General features: G+C 43.4%; 1 protein-coding gene across 2 annotated transcripts in view; it reads left to right on the forward strand.

The window, feature by feature from the left end:
- LOC124802050 overlaps positions 1–23,589 on the forward strand; it is a 196,465-nt gene that overhangs the window by 138,176 nt on the left and 34,700 nt on the right. For both annotated transcript variants that reach the window (XM_047263119.1, XM_047263120.1), the window contains exon 9: positions 20,517–20,725. In XM_047263119.1, coding sequence (XP_047119075.1) covers positions 20,517–20,725 — 209 coding nt within the window. The remainder of the gene's footprint in view (positions 1–20,516; positions 20,726–23,589) is intronic.

Here is a 23,589-nt window from a genome sequence, read left to right on the forward strand (position 1 = left end):
AAAACGGTGTGCCTCAGGGTTCTGTCCTGAACGTCATCCTCTTTGCTATCGCCATTAACCCTATAATGGCCTGTCTCCTGCCAGGCATCTCCAGCTCCCTTTTTGTTGATGATTTTTCCATCTATTGCAGTTCTCCATGGACCTGCCTCAGTGAGCAGCGTCTTCAGCAATGTCTTGATTGTATTTACTCTGGAGCATTGACAATGGCTTTTGTTTTTCCACTGACAAAACTGTCTGTATGAATTTCTGGCGGCACAAATGGTTTCTCCCACAATCTTGACATCTTGGGCCTGTTGCCCTTCCATTCGTTGAAACTACGAAATTCCTTGGGCTCATGCTCGATAGGAAACTCTCTTGGTCCTCCCATGTGTCTTACCTGGCAGCCCGCTGTACATGGTTCCTCAATGGTACTTTGTGGGGTGCCGATCGAACCACCCTCCTCTATTTGTACCGGTCCCTTGTCTGTTCGAAACTCGACTATGGGTGCTTTGTTTATGCGTCTGCCCATCCATCCCTCTCACGACATCTCAACACCGTCCACTATCGGGGCATCCATTCCCAATTGAGAGTCTGTATGCTGAATCTGCTGAACTACCACTGTCCTACCGCCGTGACTTTCTCCACAGCAGGTAAGCATGCCGTTTGCCTGCCATGCATGGCCACCCATCCTATGCCTCCTTCTTCAATGATTCCTTTGATCGCCAGTATGGGTTACGTCCCTCTTCCCTGTTACCTCCTGGAGTCCACTTTGGGCACTCGGCTATGGCAGCTTAACTTCACACTAACTGCAACTATCGCGGTGGGTGTGATTCCTTCACCACCTTGGCTTCGTGTAGTGGCCCATGTTAACCATGGCCTTCATTCACTTCCCAAGGACACTACTCCAGCCTCGCTCTATCACCTTAAGTTTCACGATCTTCGCGTGAAACCTTTCAATAGTACCTTTGTATACACTGATGGCTCTCGCACGGATGATGGGATTGGCTGTGCCTTTGTCATTGGCATCTGTTTCTTTTGATATCAGCTTCCTGCACACTGCTTAGCATTTACAGCTGAGCTCTTTGCCCTGTATCGGTCCTCGGAGTACATCCGGCGACACGGCGTTTTCAGTTGTGTCCTCTGCTCAGACTCACTCAGCACCCTTCAAAGTCTATGTACGCTGTACTCCTCCCATCCCTTAGTGCAGTGGGTCCAGGACAACTATCACTTGCTCAGTCTTGGTGGAGCCAGTGATGTTTTGGTGGGTTCCTGGTCATGACGGTCTGCCAGGAAACGAGACTGCTGTCAAGGCTTCAGTCCTCGTACCTCAGCCTGCCAGTTCCTATATTCCCTCCGACAATCTCTGTGTTGCCGTCTGTCAGGAAGTGGTGTCCCTTTGGCATCGTCAATGCTCCTCCCTTCATGGGAATCATCTCCAGCTTATTAAGCCTCTCCCAGCGGCTCGGACAACCTCCTCTGGGCCCTCCCACTGTGTGGAGGTAATTTTAACTTGGCTGCATATTGGGCACTGGCTTTTTAGCCATCGTCCTTTGGTAAGTGGCGCTACCCCACCACTTTGTAGACATTGCGGCCAAGTTTTAACTGTCCACCATTTCTTGACGGAATGCCAGTATTTTTAACCGTTTGCAATCCCGCTTGGATTTGCTGTCTGTGTTATCGGCTTTTTTAGCAAACGATGCATGGGCTGTCGACTGCATTTTACTTTTTATCCACCAAAGCAATATGGCAAAGGCGATTTAATTTTTAGTTTTGGACCTCAGTTCCTGTATGGTGTTTCTTTTATAACTTTCTCCACATGCCTGTGTTTAGCTGTCTTCTCTTATGCTAGTTGGGACTGACGTATAGTTGTTTTTTAACTCCTCTCTGTCTTTGTGTTCTATAGTTTTCACTTGGGCCTGTATGATCCTAGCTGTTTTTGCACACTAAAGCAAAGCAAAACCAAAACCAACAAGGCTGAGCAGCCACTGCCAAACTGTGGACGAAAGCAAAGTAGACAGCCCTGTGGCACAACATACTGCAGAACATAAATGCTTGATTTCAGCGACTGGCTCACAACCCAGACCATCTGGATCCTCCCCTCCACCACCAATTTTTTTGAACGGCGCAGACGGAAATTATCCTCAAGGGACTCTGGTACATTCAATAATATTATAAAATCGTAAAAATATTGACCATCTAAGGGCACTTATTCACATATTGTCAATATTAAATGTATTGATGAGCAATATTGATGGAAATCAAAATATTCTCAGTATTGTCAATACATACTGAATTTGTAAGAAAGCTCAAATATTGACAATTTTACAGTATTCTCCATTCAGATGTTGACAGAGCTTCAGGAATCAGCCATGTGGTGTTATTGTGCTCTGTTTATTTATTTATTTATTTTCAATTCACCATGGTGTATATCATATCACAGATTCGATTATTAAGGCATCTTTAACACAGAAAAATATTAGTAGGCCTTTGCAAGGGTAATTATTGTATATGCCACTTTAGGGTGGTTGACAGAGGATTCTCTATGACGTTGCTTACTTCATTAATTTGAACATATAGTATAGATTGTGTGTTACATAGCAGTTTTGCAAAATGCTCCCATTTTGAGAACTACATCATATATCTGTAATGACTAGTAAGAGATATGCAAAATACAAGTGGTTTCACCAAACTATCACAGCGCTTGCATAAAAAAGATTTGCTTTAATTGCTTGAACTTGTCAGTGCCAGGTAGATATAATTGTTTCACAGGTTTCCATAGAATTTTACTAATTGTGCTTGCTGATATTGTTGTTGTTGTTGTTGTGGTCTTCAGTCCTGAGACTGGTTTGATGCAGCTCTCCATGCTACTCTATCCTGTGCAAGCTTCTTCATCTCCCAGTACCTACTGCAACCTACATCCTTCTGAATCTGCTTAATGTAATCATCTCTTGGTCTCCCTCTATGATTTTTACCCTCCACGGTACCCTCCAATGCTAAATTTGTGATCCCTTGATTCCTCAAAACATGTCCTACCAACCGATCCCTTCTTCTAGTCAAGTTGTGCCACAAACTTCTCTTCTCCCCAATCCTACTCAATACTTCCTCATTAGTTACGTGATCTACCCACCTTATCTTCAGCATTCTTCTGTAGCACCACATTTCGAAAGCTTCTATTCTCTTCTTGTCCAAACTAGTTATCGTCCATGTTTGACTTCCATACATGGCTCCACTGCATACAAATACTTTCAGAAACGACTTCCTGACACTTAAATCTATACTGGATGTTAACAAATTTCTCTTCTTGAGAAACGCTTTCCTTGCCGTTGCCAGTCTACATTTTATATCCTCTCTACTTCGACCATCATCAGTTATTTTACTCCCTAAATAGCAAAACTCCTTTACTACTTTAAGTGTCTCATTTCCTAATCTAATTCCCTCAGCGTCACCCGACTTAATTTGACTACATTCCATTATCCTCATTTTGCTTTTGTTGATGTTCATCTTATATCCTCCCTTCAAGACACCATCCATTCCGTTCAACTGCTCTTTCAAGTCCTTTGCTGTCTCTGACAGAATTACAATGTCATCGGCGAACCTCAAAGTTTTTACTTCTTCTCCATGAATTTTAATACCTACTCCGAATTTTTCTTTTGTTTCCTTTACTGCTTGCTCAATATACAGATTGAATAACATCGGGGAGAGGCTACAACCCTGTCTCACTCCTTTCCCAACCACTGCTTCCCTTTCATGCCCCTCGACTCTTATAACTGCCATCTGGTTTCTGTACAAATTGTAAATAGCCTTTCGCTCCCTGTATTTTACCTCTGCCACCTTCAGAATTTGAAAGAGAGTATTCCAGTTAACATTGTCAAAAGCTTTCTCTAAGTCTATAAATGCTAGAAACGTAGGTTTTCCTTTCCTTAATCTTTCTTCTAAGATATGTCGTAAGGTTAGTATTGCCTCACGTGTTCCAACATTTCTACAGAATCCAAACTGATCTTCCCCGAGGTCCGCTTCTACCAGTTTTTCCATTCGTCTGTAAAGAATTCACGTTAGTATTTTGCAGCTGTGACTTATTAAACTGATAGTTCGGTAATTTTCACATCTGTCAACACCTGCTTTCTTTGGGATTGGAATTATTATATTCTTCTTGAAGTCTGAAGGTATTTCGCCTGTCTCATACATCGTGCTCACCAGATGGTAGAGTTTTGTCATGACTGGCTCTCCCGTGGCCATCAGTAGTTCTAATGGAATGTTGTCTACTCCCGGGGCCTTGTTTCGACTCAGGTCTTTCAGTGCTCTGTCAAACTCTTCACGCAGTATCTTATCTCCCATTTCATCTTCATCTACATCCTCTTCCATTTCCATAATATTGTCCTCAAGTACATCGCCCTTGTATAAACCCTCTATATACTCCTTCCACCTTTCTGCCGTCCCTTCTTTGCTTAGAACTGGGTTTCCATCTGAGCTCTTGATATTCATAAAAGTGGTTCTCTTCTCTCCAAAGGTCTCTTTAATTTTCCTGTAGGCAGTATCTATCTTACCCCTAGTGAGATAGGCCTCTACATCCTTACATTTGTCCTCTAGCCATCCCTGCTTAGCCATTTTGCACTTCCTGTCGATATCATTTTTGAGACGTTTGTATTCCTTTTTGCCTACTTCATTTACTGCATTTTTATATTTTCTCCTTTCATCAATTAAATTCAATATTTCTTCTGTTACCCAAGGATTTCTACTTGCCCTCATCTTTTTACCTACTTGATCGTCTGCTGCCTTCACTATTTCATCCCTCAGAGCTACCCATTCTTCTTCTACTGTATTTCTTTCCCCCATTCCTGTCAATTGTTCCCTTATGCTCTCCCTGAAACTCTCTACAACCTCTGGTTCTTTCAGTTTATCCAGGTCCCACCTCCTTAAATTCCCACCTTTTTGCAGTTTCTTCAGTTTCAATCTGCAGTTCATAAACAATAGATTGTGATCAGAATCCACATCTGCCCCAGGAAATGTCTTACAATTTAAAACCTGGTTCCTAAATCTCTGTCTTACCATTATACGAGGGCGGTTCAGAAAGTAACCTCCGATTGGTCACAGTGCGGGTTGTGGGGGGAGTAGCGACGCCATTTGTGCGTTCACGCACTCAACAGGTCAGTCGGCATCAAGCCGTGGTCGAGTGAACGTCGTACCTGCGCTAGTTTAGTTTTTGTGGCAATTTGAAATGTGTGCTGCAATAGAAAACCCCGCCAAATGTGAAGTGCGTGCTGTCATAAGGTTTTTTACAGCCAAAGGATATTCTGCAGCAGCTATTCATCGTGAGCTTTGTGCCGTGTACGGACCAAGAGTTATGAGTGAAGGAGTTGTCCGTGAATGGGTACGTTTATTTAAAAGTGGACGAGAAAACGTTCATGATGAAGAGAGGAGTGGTAGAGCATCATTGGTGACTGACGAACTCGTTCAGACAGTTGATGCAAAAGTTCGTGAAAATCGACGTTTTTCAATGTCGGAGTTGTCTACTGGTTTTCTACAGATTTCTAAGACTCTCTTGTACGAGATAGTGACAGCAAGATTGGGTTACCGTAAGTTCTGTGCACGATGGGTGCCCAAAATTCTTACCGACCACCACAAAACTCAAAGAATGGCCTCTGCATTAGACTTTCTGTCACGTTATGAGGACGAAGGAGAACCATTGTTAAACAGAATCGTGACCGGTGACGAAACCTGGATTAAGTACGTGAACCCTGAGACAAAAGAACAATCAAAGATGTGGGCACATTCAAATTCGCCTACCAAACCAAGAAAAGCCTCGCAAGATTTTTCTGCCAGAATACTGATGGCAACGGTGTTTTGGGATGCCAAAGGGGTGTTGTTGGTTGAATTCATGGAACGTGGTACGACCATTAATCAAGACGTGTACTGTGAAACAATAAAAAAGTTACGACGGGCTATACAGAACAAACGCCGTGGTATACTGACTTCCGGTATCGTTTTTTTGCACGATAACGCCCGTCCTCACTCTGCTCGCAGAACAACGGCCCTTCTTGAGTCCTTCAAGAGGGACGTTATCAACCATCCACCTTACAGCCCAGACCTGGCGCCAAGTGATTATCACCTCTTCATGCATTTGAAGAAATGGCTCGGGTCACAGCGGTTTGATGACGACGAAGAGCTCAAAGATGCGGTCACAGGCTGGCTCCAGGCACAAGCGGGTGATTTTTATGCAGAAGGAATTTCAAAGCTTGTGAAGAGATACGATAAGTGCCTCAATCGCTATGGAGACTATGTAGAAAAATAGTGCAAAGATGTAGTTGTAAGATGTATATATTAAAATATTTTTATTTAACTTGGTGTATTTTTTTAAATCAACCGGAGGTTACTTTCTGAACGGCCCTCGTATAATCTATCTGATACCTTTTAGTATCTCTAGGATTCTTCCAGGTATACAACCTTCTTTCATGATTCTTGAACCAAGTGTTAACTATGATTAAGTTATGCTCTGTGCAAAATTCTAACAGATGGCTTCCTCTTTCATTTCTTAGCCCCAATCCATATTCACCTACTATGTTTCCTTCTCTCACTTTTCCTACTGACGAATTCCAGTCACCCATGACTATTAAATTTTCATCTCCCTTCACTACCTGAATAATTTCTTTTATCTCGTCATACATTTCATCTATTTCTTCATCATCTGCAGAGCTAGTTGGCATATAAACTTGTACTACTGTAGTAGGCATGGGCTTTGTGTCTATCTTGGCCACAATAACGCGTTCACTATGCTGTTTGTAGTAGCTAACCCACACTCCTATTTTTTTTATTCATTATTAAACCTACTCCTGCGTTACCCCTATTTGATTTTGTATTTATAACCCTGTAATCACCTGACCAAAAGTCTTGTTCCTCCTGCCACCGAACTTCACTAATTCCCACTATATCTAACTTTAACCTATCCATTTCCCTTTTTAAATTTTCTAACCTACCTGCCCGATTAAGGGATCTGACATTCCACGCTCCAATCTGTAGAACACCAGTTTTCTTTCTCCTGATAACAACGTCGTCCTGAGTAGTCCCCACCCAGAGATCCGAATGGGGGACTATTTTACCTGCGAAATATTTTACCCAAGAGGACGCCATCATCATTTAATCATACAGTAAAGCTGCATGTCCTCGGGAAAAATTACGGCTGTAGTTTCCCCTTGCTTTCAGCCGTTCGCAGTACCAGCACAGCAAGGCCGTTTTGGTTAGTGTTACAAGGCCAGATCAGTCAATCATCCAGACTGTTGCCCCTGCAACTTCTGAAAAGGCTGCTGCCCCTCTTCAGGAACCACATGCTTGTCTGGCCTCTCAACAGATACCCCTCCGTTGTGGTTGCACCTACAGTACGGCCATGTGTATCGCTGAGGCTCGCAAGCCTCCCCACCAACGGCAAGGTCCATGGTTCATGGGGGGTTGCTGATATTAGAGAACTAAATTTTGAACATTGTAATGACCTGTCTGTTGCCAGACATCTGAAAAGTTACTCCTAATTTCTTGCCGAATGTGATTACCTCTTTCATTAACACATTTTGCTTCTCCTTTATATCTCATATCGACACTAATAACTTGTCGTATGATGCAGAACTCATTGGAAAATAATTTATGAAATCTTTTGGATCCATAATTCTGATTTCAGTTAGTAAATTATTAGTAAATCAACATGTGACCAGTTGCTGCTTTTTTCAACCAGTCTTGGACCCATTTCCGTTTCTCGTTGTTTTCTGTTGCTTGTGCAGGCTGTAGCTAATATAATTGCTATGCAAGCTTTCTTTTTGGGTGTTCAATGTCTTAACCATGTAAAAACTCGTTGTCAACTCACAATTTTTGTCAGTGTTACTGATAGTGTGAGTTCGCTACAGTATATCGAAGGTTTGTCAAACTAGTATTGTCAGTAAATCATCCCAGCCTTACCCTACGGTAATCTGCTGCCCGAAAACACTCCACCAAACAGTTTCTGCCCCCTCGTGCTTACACCTCCTCCCCTCTCGCGTTCCCACATTCTTGTTGTGTGCCACCCTCTGTCCGTCCTTTCCCCTTCCCTGCTCCCCTCCTTTTCCATGCTCCTCCTTTTCCTCCCCACTCCTTTTCTGGTCTCCTCTTTCTTCTTTCTCTTCTCTCATCCTTTTTCACTCCCCATTATCATCCCCCCCCCCCCCCCCCCCCCCCCGGCCCGCGATATTCCTACATGACGTAAGAGGCGACTAAAAGGAGTCTCACATGTTTCTCTTTCCAAATTCTTCCAAAGATCGAGCCAATTGGGGAAGGGCACCTTACATGGTGCACTATATCCGTTGTGCGTTGAGACCTTTAGCCAGCTTTCTCGTCGTTGCAATGCTGTGCCGCTCATTTTCCATCTCTTGGGCGAGGATACGTCCCTGGGTGCGATTACCACGCAGCGCTGTGCAGTGTTGCTTTTTGCTGCGACGACGACCTTGGGACATTTTTGCACCTCAGATCCAGCACGGTAGCCAGTCTGTTGTGGTGGGGCCGCCATGTACCCTGTTGATTGTAGCCCCCTGACAACACAGGGATCGCTCTGCTGATGCCTGCGCCATTAACTCCCCATGTATGCCAAGGAGTAGATGCCTATTTTCCTGGAGCATCGGGACTCCTGGCAATGGCCATCCTGCCAGGTGGCCCTTGCTGAGGCTGGGTGGTGCCTGTGGGGAGGCCCCTTGGTCGGAGTGGGTGGCATCAGGGCGAATGACCCGCAATGAAGCGTGGTACATCATCTCTCGCTGGTGGCCAGCCGCCAGAAGTCTCTAAGCATTCGAGGGCTCATTTTAAAGCTAATGTGTATGACCCCAAATCGTTCCCCTCCCTGGCCACACCATGGGAGGAACGAAAGGCTATGAATGACAGTGAAACATATTCGCCCCGGTATCTCGTCTGTACCAGAGCTGGTGGGGAATCCTTTGTATCCGTGAAGCCTCAGTTCTTTGTAGAGCATTTAGAGGACAAGTTTGAGAAGGTGGAGGGCTTGTCCAAAATGTGCTCTGGGTCAGTTTTGATAAAAATGGCATCCTCTGCCCAGTCACGCAGGTTACTTGCTTGTGACAAGTTGGGGGATGTTAACGTTACCATCACACCACACAAGAGTTTAAATATGGTCCAGGGTATTATTTTCCATTGGGACCTACTTTTGCAGTCTGATGACGAGCTGTGTGCCAACTTAGAGCATCGAGGTGTTCATTTCGTCCGGCGTGTTCATCGGGGTCTGAGGGACAATCAGGTTGCTATCGGTGCCTTCATCTTGGCCTTCGAGGGTGATACCTTACCGGAGAAGGTCAAGGTGATGGTCTACCATTGTGATGTGAAGCCCTATGTCCGTCCCCCAATGCGGTGCTTTAAGTGCTGGAAGTTCGGCCATATGTCCTCCTGCTGTACTTCCAGCTTCATATGTCGAGATTGCAGACGCCCATCACATCCCAATGCTCCATGTGCCCCGCTTCCCATCATTATTGGGCAACCAACTTCAACGCCCATCACCCTCTGTGGGGTGGGTCAGTGGCAACAGGTCGAGGCACCACCGTTGAGCATGTATTGACACAGCTCGACCTTTCCCTTTTAAATGATGGTGCCTTCACACATTTCAGTGTGGCACATGGCATGTAGTCAGCCATCGACCTTTCGATCTGCGGCCCTAGCCTCTTACCGTCTGTCCAATGGAGGATGCATGACGACCTGTGTGGTAGTGACCGCTTTCCGATCTTTCTGTCACTGCCACAGCATCACTGTTTTGGGCACCCTTGCAGATGGGCTATGAATAAGGCTGACTGGGACTTGTTCTCCTCCATGGCCACTATTGCGCCTCTTTCTAATGAAGCCATTGATGCGGTGGTTCACTCGGTCACCACCGGCATCGTTACTGCCGCAGAATCTGCCATTCCCTGTTCTTCTGGGTCTCCTTGGCGGAGGACTGTGCCTTGGTGGTTGCCTGTGATCGCTGAGGCGATTAAAGATCACAGGCGGGCGCTCCAGTGTCACAAGCGGCATCCGTCCTTAGAAAACCTCATCGCTTTTAAACGGCTCCATGCACGGGCCCGCTGCATCATTCGCCAACACAAGCAGGAGTGCTGGGAATGGTATGTCTCTACCATTGGACCCCATATCTCTCCATCGCAGGTCTGGGCCAAGATTAGACGCTTCTACGGCTATCGGACCCCTGTCAGCGTCCCTGCACTGTCACTGAATGGGGCAATTTGTACTGACTCCGACATAATCGCAAACCGCTTAGCAGACCATTTTGCTCTCAGTTCCGCATCTGTGAATTACCCACTGGCCTTCTGCTCCATTAAAGAGTGGTTGGAACATCAGAGCCTTTCATTTCACACCCGCCATCCTGAATCCTACAATGTCCCATTCACTGAGTGGGAACTCCACAATGCCCTAGCTGCTTGCCCTGATACAGCTCCCGGACAAAATCGCATCCACTGCAGATGCTGAAACACTTCTCGGTGGACTGCCAGTGATGCCTCCTCAACCTTTACAACCGTATCTGGGTCGAGGGTGAGTTTCCGTCGCAATGGTGAGGAAGCATTGTTATCCCTGTTTTGAAACCTGGAAAGAGCCCATTGGAGGTGGTCAGCTACTGCCCCATTAGCCTCACCAACGTTCTTTGCAAGTTGCTCGAACGCATGGTGAGCCGGCGGTTGAGCTGGGTACTCGAGTCTCGGGGCCTTCTGGCTCCATCTCAGGGTGGGTTCCGTAAAGGCCGCTCTGCCGCTGACAATCTGGTGAGCCTGGAGTCAGCCATCCGTACGGCCTTTGCCCGCCATCAGCACCTCATCGCTGTCTTTTTCGACATGCGGAAGGCATACGATACGACATGGCACCATCACATCCTCTCTACGCTTCATGGTTGGGGTCTTCGGGGTCCACTGCTGATTTTCCTACGAAATTTTCTGTCACATTGTACCTTTCGCTTGCAAGTCTTGGCCTCCCATAGTTCCCCCTGAGTTCAGGAGGTACCGCAGGGGTCCGTCTTAAGTGTCTGCCTGTTTTTAATTGCAGTTGACGGGTCGCTGCGGCGATGGGAACGTCTGTCTCGGCTTCCTTGTATGCTGACAACTTCTGCCTCTACTATAGCTCGATTGGCATTGCAACTGCTGAACGTCAGCTGCAAGGCGCAGTCTTGGGCTGTAGCGCATGGCTTCCAGTTTTCGGCTCCCAAGACCTGCGTTATGCATTTCTGCGGCGACACACTGTTCACCCTGAGCCGCGGCTTTGTCTTGATGGCGAACCTCTTGCTGTGGTGGAGACACATCAATTTCTGGGTGTGGTTTTTGATACCCGGTTGACTTGGCTCCCACATATTCGGCAGCTTAAACAGATGTGTTGGCGGCATCTTAATGCCCTGTGATGCTTGAGCCACACCAGCTGGGGCGGCAACCGATCTACCCTTTTACAGCTCTACCAGGCATTAATCCAGTCCCGTCTTGATTATGGGGGCCTGTCTTATGGTTCAGCATCCCCTTCTGCATTGCGGGTACTGGACCCAATCCTTCACAGCGGAATCCGACTTGCCACTGGTGCTTTCCGGACCAGCCCTGTGGACAGCACACTTGTGGAGGCAGGTGTCTCTCCACTGCGGTTACGGCACCAACGTTTACTGGCTGCTTATGCTACGCATGCTTGTAGCTCGCCCAGGCATTCTAATTATCGTCTCCTGTTCCCTCAGTCGGTCGTCCATCTCCCAGATCGTCAGCCCCGCTCGGGTTGTTTGATCGCGGTCCGCGTCAGAGAGCTTCTCTCCGGGCTTGGGGTTTTCCCTCTTCCACCTCCTTTCCAGGCCCCTCTGCGTACATGCGGGTGGTGCGTGCCCCGTCCTTGCCTTCAGCTTGAATTGGCACAGGGCCCGAAGGACTCAATCCCTCCGGAGGCCTTCCACCGCTGCTTTCTTTCCATGCTTGCCACGTATCAGGGCTCTGGCGTTGTTCACACTGACGGTTCAATGGTCGTGTCGGTTATGCTCTGACTCTAGGGGACCTTTACGAACAATATTCATTGCCGGCTGGCTGCAGCGTTTTCACTGCTGAGCTGGTCGCCATCTCTCGTGCCCTAGAGTATATCTGGTCCTGCTCAGGTGAGTCCATTATCTGTTGCGGCTCACTGAGCGGTTTATGAGCTATCGACCAGTGTTTCCCTCGCTCTCGTCTGGTGATGGCTACCCAGGAGTCCCTCCATACTCTTGCCCATTGCGGCCGCTCTGTGGCCTTTGTGTGGACCGCAGGCCATATTGGGATACCCGCCAATGAACATGTTGACCACCTGGCCAAACAGGCCACCAGTAAACCATCTATGGACATTGGCCTCCTGGAGACTGATTTGCGAGCGATCTTACTTCGTAAAGTATTCGAACTTTGGGACACTGAATGGCACAACTTGACCAGACCAAACATACTCCGTCCTATCAAGGAGACGACGGATGTGTGGCGGTCATCCATGCAAGCCACAGACAGGGACTCCGTAGTCCTTTGTCGGCTCTGCATTGGCCACACCCGCTTGACACACAGCCATTTACTGCGCCATGAGGACCCGCCCCTATGTCTCTGCGGGTTGGCTTTGACAGTGGTCCACATTTTGTTGGCCTGTCCCCTTTTAACTGTGCTCAGGCAGACGTTTGCGCTGCCTGATATGCTCCCTGCCCTTTTAAAAGATGACACTGCTATGGCAGGCTTAGTTTTGCATTTTATTTGGGCAAGGGGCTTTTATCACTTAATCTAAGTGTTTGTCCTTTTTGTAATGATTCTGGCCTTTGGCCTACGATTTTAGTCTGAGTTTTTAGTGTGTTTCTCGATGGTTGGCTTTTCCTTTTTTGTGTCTATGGTCGGCCAACCACTGTCACACTCAGTGTGATTTTAATTCCTTTTGTCTGGTCTCTATCTAAGTCTTTCTTGTCCTGTGTCATCATTCGTCTTTTCCGTTGTTCATTTTTATTCTGTGTAGGTGTTTTTAAGTTTTGGAAAAAGGGACGGATGACTGGTCCCTTTAATCCCACAAACCAACCAACCAACCAAACCCCCCCCCCCCCCCCCCCAACATGGACCTCCTGACACTGTATCTGGCAATGTCTAGTCCCTGCATACCATGCCAGACAGAGCTCTTCTCTCCCCCCATCTGTATCCTGCTATCTCTTCCCCTTCCCCACCACACTCCAGATGGCTATTCATGTGACATTCGCATTCCAGTTGGAGCTACCACTGGTGGCGGCCAAGTGTGTGTGAGGTGTGCTTGCTTGTGTGAATGTGTGTTTGCTGAGGAAGGCTTTAGCCAGTAGCTGCATGTGTAACAGTGTTTTCATTGTGCCTGTCTGTAACTCAGTGCGGGTCATCTTTACAGTGATTGGCAATCTGTCACATTCCTTATATTGTTGTTATTGCAAGCTGAAGTTTCCATTGTTTGTTTTTCCTGTGCATTTGCATTTAAGTATGTGGAACTTACTGTTTAGTCTTCAAAACAGTTTAATGTGGGATAAATATTCTATCCCAAAAACATAAGTTTTACAAGAAAAGTTCCGTTTAAAGCAATGTTAAAAAAATTTCTTCTGCAACTGACATGCAAACCTCCAGATGCCTGACTGTCAGATTGGTACCAATTGTTGTACACTGATAAAGTGTCAATCAAAACACCCATTTAGTTCATGCTATGTGCTGTTGTCCAGTAGAACATGCGTAAATGTTAATTAAAAGTAACACAGAACTACATACAGGAAAAACATATCTGAGAATGATTGTACTGTAGATCTCAGATGGGTGAGTTGGTAGAGCATGAGGTTGTCATACCGAAGGTCCTGCATTTGAACCCCACTTTTTTTTACATGTGAAACTGTTATAAGGGAGAACATTTTCCTGACATGTGAAAGCATGAAAGCACTTTTTGGAGTTTGCAGCAATGTTCTTTTGGCAGTCTACTAGGAGTCCATTTGTATAGATAAATGTGGTATTCTGCCAGGCATGTGCAACAGAACAGACACCACTCATGATGAAGCAGATAGTGCATTTGTAGTTTCACAGAAGAAACATAAAGAGTTGGAACAGTAGAATAAAGAAACAACTGCATCACACTTGTGGAAGTATTAATAGACTTATGTAACACTTTCAAGCATAATGCAGTAAAAAATTGTCATCATTGAGATTAGAACCCAGAACTCTTGGTACGATGCTCTAATGCTCTACAAATTTCCCCATGGAAACTACACATATTGGTTACTCACAATTATGCTTTTCCTGTGCTTTGTAGTTCTGGTGTTCCTTTTAATTGATGTTTATGCCCATTATGCTGGACGACAGCACACAGTACAAACTGAATCAGAGTTTTGGTTGGTACTTCTATCGGCATACATCTGGTACCGATCTGAGTATCTGACGTCTGGAGGTCTGGGTGTGAGAATCGCACCTATCCGTGCCTTCCGTATTCTTGTCATAATCAGCAACAACATGTGGCCTGTGAATGTTTCCCTTCTTCAAGTGTACATTTAAAAATGTGGCGTCATGGAAGATGCTGACATTACAATATCTCTTTTGTCCTTCCATTTCAGTACCATCTGCCTGCCTTTGTACCCTTTTATGTACTGTCCTTTCTTCAGTTTTTCCTTTTGTACGAAGCCAGGGGACCCCTTCCTGTCTTGCCTCATTGTGTCAACAACAACAACAGCAGTATTATTGGCAATTAGTTTGTCCATCAAATCTGGACTTGTATATCGGTTGTCAAGATAAATGCAGTGCCTTTTTTAAGTAGATCATCTGCAAGCTCCAAAACAATTTGAAGCATTATTGTTTCTTCTGGGTTGTGGTTACCCTGTTAGTGTCCTTTCCAGTGTAAACAACAAAGTCCCGTACATACCCACTGCTGCTTTCACAGAGTTCGTAAAATTTGATTCTGAATCTTCTGCATTTTGATGGACTAAATTGCCTCCATCCAAGCTGTCCTCTCAAGAACAACATTAATTTGTCAGTCGTCACCCCCCCCCCCCCCCCCACACTCGCTTCCCCCACCCTGGTATGTATACTGATCTGAATTTGTGCCACAGATGCTCCATAATAATATTGAATTTTGAATAAGTTTCTACTGATAGTGTCTAATGAATCATACAAAGTGTTGTCAGCAAAATGGAAGAATTTCAGTAAAAGATGAAACCCCTTTTCACTCGTCAGTATCCTGAAGAAAGGTGTTTCAACTGATCCTCTCACTGAAAAATACATCTTGTGTTCTGGTTTGTGAAGAATTCCTTGAAGTATGAGCATTCCACTAAATATTTTATCTTCGCCCCTTGTAGTATGCTGCCAACTATGAACCCTGGAGTGTTCTGCTATAAGCATCATTCACAAAGCACATAAAACAACTCATCACATCATATCGTTTTGGAGGCACAACTGTACCATTACTACCACTGAACAAATATTGATCATGAATTGAACTAACATGCACAAATGCATTGAAGTAGGTACTACCTGCTGCAGTTGTGTCTCATAATCAGATGATTTTGAATCTCAATCACTTTCCCTAGCCTCAACATCATATCTTGAAAACTTTCAGAACTGTCACTGAAATTATCATCACTTTCTAAAAGCAGCTGCTCTACCTCCAAATCTAATAAAGGACTTCTTTTGACATTGCAAAAGATCAGACACTATTGCAGTGGTAAACAAAGATTAAAAGGTGTGCTTTTGTGGTTGCTTCACAGTATGCATACTGCTGAAGTGTGCTCAAGTGGGAAATGTTGTAACTAACCCATAATGTGCTGTGGTGCCTGAGAGAGCTGCCATCTAGTAGACTAAGCTCAACTAGTACCAGATACCTCGTCATTCCCATTAGCTACTAGCCACAGAATGCACCGGATAGATATATCCATCCATCTCACTGTAAATTAGCAGAGTGTGGACATATATGTTGGTCACGCCCACTCGAAGGGTTAATAAAACTAAAAATCAGTCCAATGCATACAAAGCCAATAAAACCTTGTCATTCATAAGCCTTAAGACATGTATGACATTCTTTGAATCTAGTTAAAACATGGTCACACTGTTAAACTTGATCTGTTTTACCTTGCTCTTATGGTCTTTTCTTCTGCCCTATCCTTTCCATTAAAAAATCATAGCAGATGTCTTAAAAGATATTTTTATAAGCAACTGAGTGTATGTCCACATCACTTTTCCAAAAGCTCTATTTCCAATTCACTTCCATATATTTCTTATGTCTCCTTCTGTGACCTTTTCTGATTTACTTTACACAACAAATCTTTGGAAAACTTGAATTCATTAGCTGTTCAAAATCATTTCCTCCCTGCAACCTCTTAATCACTTCATAAAAATCACTCGTTCCCGTCAATTCAGTAGCATTAATAGCTTTCCCTATTTGACATTGTGTAACAGTTTCCAGTGGTGCCCCCATATTTGATATTAACACCTTTGGTGCCACAGTATCATCTACTTTTATCTCGACTGCTGTATCGAGTTTCACTACTAGAAACATTTCTGCAGCTGTTGTATCAAATTTCACTACTAGAAACATTTCTGCAACATCAATGTTTTCTACATGATTAAAAAAAAATCAGATACATCTTTATCTGAATCACTACCAGCTCTGCCATAATCAGCATTGCATTTAAAATAAATAGTTTTTATGGGTGAAACTACAGAGTTTTGATCTATGTCAATGTACATGTTACTCTCTGTTGTAGTCACTCTCACAAATACATTTATTTCGCTGCTGCAAATGTTCACCTTTATCCAGCTCTAATAGGGAACATTCAGCTTCTGTCTTATCATCTACCCTATCTATCGCACCCCCATACCTTGCTGTTAAATCTTATGTAATTGCTTGAGCTACTTTTTATCTCAGACTTCAGCTTGTTCTTAGTGTCAGTTTCTCCCTTCCACAAAATATTTCCCATGGACTGCATGCTTTTCTTAACATCAGCTGCTTGATCTTTTATACTTTGTTTAATTTCACCTAAATGGTATTTGCTAGAGATTACAGTTTTAAATTTACAGGATCCACTTTCATTTCAATGCTGTTTAGGGTCTCTACACTGCTTTCGTTCTCTGAAGATTTACAGACACTGGGGACTTTGTTAACACAATTTCCAGTTGATTTATTAACTTTTATATTCTCACTAATCGCAGTGCAAGTTTTGAAAAAACATCTCTATGCAAGATAGTTCACTTTTCACCATTTATACTTGTCTTTAGGTGTCCTTCTGTTTCCCACAACACACACAACTGCTGTGTGGCTGCAGCACTCGCTTGCTGGACTCCCCACTGTCCTGTAGCTGCTGCTGCTGCTGCTGATGATGATGATGATCAGTAGTGCCATGAGGTTACATTGGCAGCTTATTGTCGCCAAACCTGCCATTGCTTGTGATGTCTTTGTAGATATATGGTGTCTTTTAGAAATCATATCATTTGTCTCAAATTTCTCTTTGCCTGCATACTGTTCTGGTTTCACTCATATTACCTTAATCACGACTCAGGGTTTGCCTGTGATTTTTTCAGACATGTCCACATCAAACCCACATGTTATAAAGTTCTATTACAAATTTTTAAAATAATAACTTAAATATTTGAATTTAAGTGATGATGGATTGAAATAAAAGTTTCACGTACATTGAACACTTTTGTTAAAACACATTGTCTAGTTCCACATTGTACAAATGTGTCGTCCTCGTGGCTGCCAGCAACAGAATGCCTGCTTCTTGCTTTCAGAGCCTGTTCCCGCAGCACTCGCCTGATGTCACATCCACCATCTACAGAGGGCACGTTCACTACACAGATACGGAGTAGAATATATCTTGGAACGTCTCTGTAACTATCTGTTATCATTAAGTGGTGCTGTGACTTGTGTTGTTACAACTTGCCATTGTGCATTTACAGTTTCAGTTGTGTGGTGTTATATGGCGATTCTGCCAAATAACATATTCCGCTTCTAACCACTTAGGCCAACAAAAGATGTTCATGGAAAACGAAAATGTTGTTTAGGTTGATATTAAGTGTGGGACATCCCACTGTGTGCTCTGGTTTGCTGTATGTGCAGACTGATGAAAACTAAGTCACTTCAGCATATCGACAAGGCACGATGGTGAATGCGTGCCTCCATCTGCTGTGAGATTCTCTTATGGTTTGATGTTGTGACTTGGCAGTGCCTTGGAAGTCATGGATGAAAGGGCACTAGCAATAATGTAAATGTAAGAATACATGAAGAATAAATGAGAACTGTCATTCTCGCTTGGTCTCTCTTGAATGTCAAATCAGTATAGCAACACGTGCTATGATCTTTTATGAGCTATCAGTTTATGAGAGAGCTGTATCATCCATAATTTCACTGTAATTTTCTAGCATTTTGACTTTAGGAAGAGCTTTGTCTGCGAACGGCCTCTTGGAACTTTTGACTTTATCCTTCAGATCATTTATAAATATTGTAACTGATCTGTTAAACAATAACCAAATTTATTGTTAATTATATTTTTAGTTTATTACATGTGTTAAGTCCCTTCTTATTTCAAAGAATACACCTCCTCTATTCACTCAGTTGCAATAGTTGTGGTTACATTTTGAGATGTAATCTCAGAAAGCTTTTGTTGGAATATCCTTCAGCACCATTGACGAGTTCTCCTTGATGTCATCAAAATATATTCTTTCATCATTGATTCTAATTTTGGGAACAGGAAAAAGTTATGTGAAACAATATCTGGGAAGCAGTGTGGTGGGGAAGTACATTGGTCTCAATTTTGATGCAAAACTCACACATTGACAAAACTGAAAAATGATTCTGTGGCATTGTTGACCGAAAGGACCATCCAGAGAAGTTCGGTTGCCAGGTTGCTAGTCTTATTTCAGGTGACGCCACATTGGGTGACTTCCATGTCTGTGATGATGATGAAAGGATGAGGAGGAAAATAATAATAAGGAAATTGTTGACATTTTGTATTGCATCAGGATTCCGACCCAGTTTAATTGGATAATTGCTATAGTGTGTTTTTGGATGGATGGCTCATTCTGTCATATCCATGTTCAACCAGCCATTTTAATGGCATTCATTGTTTTATTGATGTTGTTGACGTATGAAGCAGTATGAATAGAAACACCACAGATTGTATATGAATAGCTGTAATTTTTTGGCCTTTGCCTTTTGTTTTAACAAGGGTAACTACTCATACACCAGTGCAATGATCTTGAGAAAGGACATTGATGTATGCACTGGTTAGCACCCAAATGTTTTAAATTCATCAACCCTTCTATCCCGCTAGCCCATGTGTGTGGTCGTTGCCCTTCTCTACTTCTATTCCCTCCCATTTGTCGCCACCCTCCCAAGTGTAGCTTCGTGATGCCACATTTAGCAACCCACTGTCCTGTCCCCACCATGTCTGTGCGCTCTTCCACAGGCAGCACTAGCATCTTCCCCCACCCTTAACCTGCTATCCCTTCCCCTTCCCAACCCAAGCCTCTCCTTTAGCCCCACTGCCCACCCCGCCGTAGACTGCTGCTCACCTTGGACGCAGTCACAGTCAGACCTTAGCACACCGAGACAACCAGGTGACGCCACATTGGGTGACTTCCATGTCGGTGATGATGATGAAAGGATGAGGAGGAAAATAATAATAAGGAAATTGTTGACATTTTGTATTGCATCAGGATTCCGACCCAGTTTAATTGGATAATGGCTATAATGTGTTTTTGGATGGATGGCTCATTCTGTCATATCCATGTTCAACCAGCCATTTTAATGGCATTCATTGTTTTATTGATGTTGTTGACGTATGAAGCAGTATGAATAGAAACACCACAGATTGTATATGAATAGCTGTAATTTTTTGGCCTTTGCCTTCTGTTTTAACAAGGGTAACTACTCATACACCAGTGCAATGATCTTGAGAAAGGACATTGATGTATGCACTGGTTAGCACCCAAATGTTTTAAATTCATCAACCCTTCTATCCCGCCAGCCCATGTGTGTGGTCGTTGCCCTTCTCTACTTCTATTCCCTCCCATTTGTCGCCACCCTCCCAAGTGTAGCTTCGTGATGCCACGTTTAGCAACCCACTATCCTGTCCCCACCATGTCTGTGCGCTCTTCCACAGGCAGCACTAGCATCTTCCCCCACCCCTAACCTGCTATCCCTTCCCCTTCCCAACCCAAGCCTCTCCTTTAGCCCCACTGCCCACCCCGCCGTAGACTGCTGCTCACCTTGGACGCAGTCACAGTCAGACCTTAGCACACCGAGACAACCATGTATGTGTGTGTGTTTGATAAGTAGCAATGGATCCTTTTCATAATGTTGTTATCTCATTCTGGATTTTCTGTTGATTGATACTCAAAAATCATTTTTTTCCTGGCCTTATTATTGTAACATAATGCATGAAGACCAGACAGATATTTTAAGTGAAATCATCAAATCCATTTGTTTAATAGACTGTGTTTCCAAGTTGTCACAAGCATGTTTGTAAAAATGTAAGCTGATGTGATGTTAAGAAATCTCTTTCTATGATAACTGTACTTCATTCTTGATTTTAGGGAGACATTTGGGCAGAGAGTTCTATGCTTGGTTTCCTGTGGCATTACTATGCATGCATGGATGGTGCAATATATGACATAACAGAGTGGGCTGCCTGTCAAGCTGATAATTTGCGTCATTTACGTGCCAATACACATACGGTCCAATACCGTATAGTGCTGGGCCGCCATCAGCCTCCACCTCGACATCGTGGGCCAGAACCACACAGGTAAACTACTTTTATTTTCAGGCTCCTGCCTCGTAGATTATTAGTGCAATATCAACATTGTAAACTCTCTACAGATGAGACTTGATTGCATTTGCTGTACCACTTGCTTTCAAACTCTCCTTTCTGTATCCCTTCCACTTCGCGGCAGAGCCATCTATCGAACTTGCAGCTGTATCTGACAAACCTTTCTTTGATTAAAAACAAGAATCCAGAGATTAATGAGAGAGACTGTATGTAAGAAAGCATTTTAGGATGGATGCTAGGGTAACTAACTAGGATGATCTGTTGTGCAGATCATTATTTGGAACACATTTAATGTTGCAAAAGTAAAGAAAAAGTAATACTGTATCAGAAGGAAAGTTAACTTGAGGAAACTATAAAATTACAAGACAGAAAGGCTGGCCAGCACTAACTTTTTGGAGTCGAAATTTTTAGTATTAACTATACACATACCTAACTGTACAAGAAACAGTCTAGCTTGTGGAAATGTTAGTTCCTTCCACAGGAGGAAGGGGGGATACATTAGGGAAACTTCAAGAGGAGGAGCAGATCCCTAAAACCTGAGAATGAGAGGGACTACCTTGTCTCTCTAACACCTCTTCCTTCATCCTTGTATCTCTGAACACCTCCTCCTTTATCCTTGTCTTCAGAACAGAGGGAACCCTCTTAATGACCTGCCCCTCCTTTTTCAAATTCTCCAATTTGCTCCTCTTTCTTCCCTGAGAAGGGAAGTAATAATTCCAAAAGTTATGTAGTTTTTCTTGTATGTTTGAATGGTGTGTGTGTGGGAGGGGGAGGGGCGGCAGTGGTAGCTTGCACCAGCAGTACTAAAATAGAAAGTCTGCTATTGTTGCATCTCCCATAATAGCAGTTTTATGTAGGAATCTTCAGTTTTGATCTACATTCTCTTTCATAGTCTTCCCTTGTTCCCCTTTTCCACAGTGACTGAAACAATTAGGGCATCAGTTAATATTTGTGACACTTCCAGGGAGAAAGGTTAATGTGTTGTGTCCTGGAAAACTTGATGTACAACCACATGCAGTTAATGATGCCCATTCCACTCTTCTATATACATGACTTTTAACTGAGACCTTGTGTGAGCCTCTGATTGTTTTGACATTTGTATTTATGTTGTATTCTTTCGCTGTGTGATCTCATTTTTCAATAATTTCTATCTTTTCCCTCCATTTGCACAATTTGTTTCTCCATTGTAGCTTTTCGTACTTCTTTTTGAATTACACCTTTTTCTCCTTAGGTTTATTTATCATCCTTGCTGTAAAAATTTCAAACAATTAATTATCAGCAGTTGTCAGGAGTTTGTGTTTTCTAGTCACCTGTTGTCAGTTTTGAATTATTTCATGTACTTTCTATTGTTTCTTCCATTCTAGAATTATGAAACCATTGTCCTTTGCTTAAAATATTAGGTCCTGCAAAGTTGTGCTGAAAAGCCTTACCATTTTTTACCATATCTTAAGCTAGAGTAAATCTTAGAAAGTTTATAGTATGGAAGTGACATTTACATTAATCATAAAGTCATACTTTCTAGTTGAAAGTGGTGTGCTATGCTCTACTCTTATATGATTGTTTTTGAAAATAATAAAAAAAACTGGCCCATGGTGCATGCACAGAATTTTTAGAAGCAAAGATGAATCTTTTACACAAAAATATTTATCAATGAAATGTAGTGTTTATTTTATGCACAGAAATCATATTTAGGGGCCTTTCATGTATAATTTTCTGTCATATGTGGTATATTTTGAAGCATTGTTGTTTACTCATTGTGACTTAATGCTCATTACACTGGTAGCTTGTGTCCCTTTAACTCATTTTCCAATCATTTCATTTCCCGTCCTCTCTCAAAGTGCCTTGCACATTGTTTTCATTTTATATGAACTTCCTGCTTCAGTCTTTTTCTTTCCCCCCCCCCCCCTCACCCCCCCCCCCCACCCCACCCTTCCCCCGCCCTCAAGAAAATGGTTTCAAGTTGATAGTCTGGTCAGTTTTCCATTGATAAATTGGCAGTGAATCTGTTCTAATATTTTACTTTTTCCATCAAGGATTGTAGTCATGTTGCGAGAAGGAAGCATACTCTTGATGGCTTTTACATTCTATCAGATGGGAAGAATATCCTTTTTGGTGATTATTGCCATTTAGGTATTCCACAGATTGTTGGAAAAGTGACATTTCTTTAGATTGCTTCTCTGGTTCACATTCTACAATATAGTTACTATTGTGTAAATGTTCCCCATATCTTCATATGTATTAGCCCCTTGACAGTTATGTAACCAGGATAATTGCAACACACAGGAAAATTGATTATCAGCCATTTTCGACAGCATTGAAAGATGATGGGGGCATGGAAAATTCCAAGTGGAAATTGTAAATATGCATCAGTCAGATTGTCTTTGGTGTGGCACTCGCCTACTTATAGTTTGGAGAATAAATCTTCTGTGTAAGGCATCAGAAATGTGTGTGCTACAACTTGAGAATTTAGTGCCTTTAAGCCCCCCCCCCCCCCCCAGTCTGGCTGCCATTTGCATTCCAGACAACTACTAACATCAGACATGCCCAGCAGGTAGATGAGATGGGCATAATGTGTTTCATTTCTGTAGGCTGTAGGCTTAACTCCATCATGGAGGATTTGGTGTAGGTTGGACTTGGGCAAAACAAGTACATGTGTGTCTGAGCTGCACAGCCTGACCCAAAAGAAAAAAAGGCCTGTGAACTTGGAACAGAAACTCAGTGGATACTCAGTGGATTTTCACTTTACTTAAGAATCCAAACTGATTGAAAGTGTCTAAGCAAAAAAATTATGTCAGTATTCAATGAAATAGTAATCAAAAAGTAAATTTTTCTGGCTACAC

Source organism: Schistocerca piceifrons, chromosome 1 (assembly GCF_021461385.2).
Source record: "Schistocerca piceifrons isolate TAMUIC-IGC-003096 chromosome 1, iqSchPice1.1, whole genome shotgun sequence".
Classification (NCBI taxonomy): domain Eukaryota; kingdom Metazoa; phylum Arthropoda; class Insecta; order Orthoptera; family Acrididae; genus Schistocerca; species Schistocerca piceifrons.